The following is a 784-nucleotide window of genomic DNA, read 5'->3' on the forward strand; positions in this document are numbered from 1 at the left end:
CCGCCTCCTCGGCTGCCCCCCTCACGCCGACAAACGGGCGCGGGGAGAGGGCGGGCAGCCCCCGGCACCGCTCTCCCTCACGGACACTCTCCCCGCCTCACGGAGGCGGACTCACCCCGCCGCCGCCTCTCGCGAGAAGAGGCGGGCTCCGCCGGCAGCGGCATGGGGCTGTGCGGGCGGGGCTGGGCGCGCTGCGGGGGCCTGCGGCTCCTCGGGGGGCCGGGCCCCCTCTGGGCCCTAGCGCTGGGCCGGACCCTTCCCCGAACGGGCCCTACCGGCTGGTGTCCGCGGGGGGAGGCTCGGTACGGCCTCTGGGCTGCGGGCGGGCAGGCGGCGGCCCCACGAGGGGCCCGCGGGGTGCGGAGCTCCAACCCCTTCACCCGCAGGCAGGAGGAGGAATGGCGGCGCCGGAACCGGTCGGCGCTGGCCTACATCGCCGCCGCCGCCGTGGGCATGGTGGGCATGTCCTACGCGGCCGTGCCGCTCTATCGCCTCTACTGCCAGGTAACCGGGAGCCAGGGAGGGAGGGAGGGTGTGGAGGGGCCGGCGCCGGGCACTCACCGCCGTCCTTCCCCGCCAGGCGACGGGGCTGGGCGGGACGACGGGCGCGGGGCACAGCGCGGAGCAGATCGAGAGGATGGAGCCGGTGAGGGACCGCGTCATCAGGGTCACCTTCAACGCGGACGTGCATTCCAGCATCCAGTGGAACTTCAAACCCCAGCAGAGCGAAATCTACGTGAGTCATCGCCTTCCCCCCGCCATCCCCCCCCCCCCCCCAGAAACC

The 784-nt window shown here is 75.0% G+C and overlaps 2 protein-coding genes across 4 annotated transcripts in view; one reads left to right on the forward strand and one right to left on the reverse strand.

Annotated features, from left to right (window-relative positions):
* The window catches only part of STXBP4 (syntaxin binding protein 4), a 75,189-nt gene that overhangs the window by 74,213 nt on the left and 192 nt on the right, over nucleotides 1–784 (reverse strand). The window contains exon 1 of one of the 3 annotated variants that reach the window (XM_014952126.1): nucleotides 562–689. The exons of the other annotated variants lie outside the window; for them this stretch is intronic. The gene's annotated coding sequence lies outside the window, so the exon portion shown is untranslated. Of the gene's footprint in view, nucleotides 1–561; nucleotides 690–784 lie in introns of those variants that run through there. 3 annotated transcript variants of the gene reach the window in all.
* Nucleotides 98–784, forward strand: part of LOC106893886 (cytochrome c oxidase assembly protein COX11, mitochondrial) — a 3,860-nt gene continuing 3,173 nt past the window's right edge. Inside the window, exons 1-2 of the mRNA XM_014952188.1 lie at nucleotides 98–504; nucleotides 581–736. Coding sequence (XP_014807674.1) covers nucleotides 163–504; nucleotides 581–736 — 498 coding nt within the window. The 5' untranslated portion in view covers nucleotides 98–162. The remainder of the gene's footprint in view (nucleotides 505–580; nucleotides 737–784) is intronic.

Source organism: Calidris pugnax, unplaced genomic scaffold (assembly GCF_001431845.1).
Source record: "Calidris pugnax isolate Ruff unplaced genomic scaffold, ASM143184v1 scaffold9, whole genome shotgun sequence".
NCBI classification, from domain to species: domain Eukaryota; kingdom Metazoa; phylum Chordata; class Aves; order Charadriiformes; family Scolopacidae; genus Calidris; species Calidris pugnax.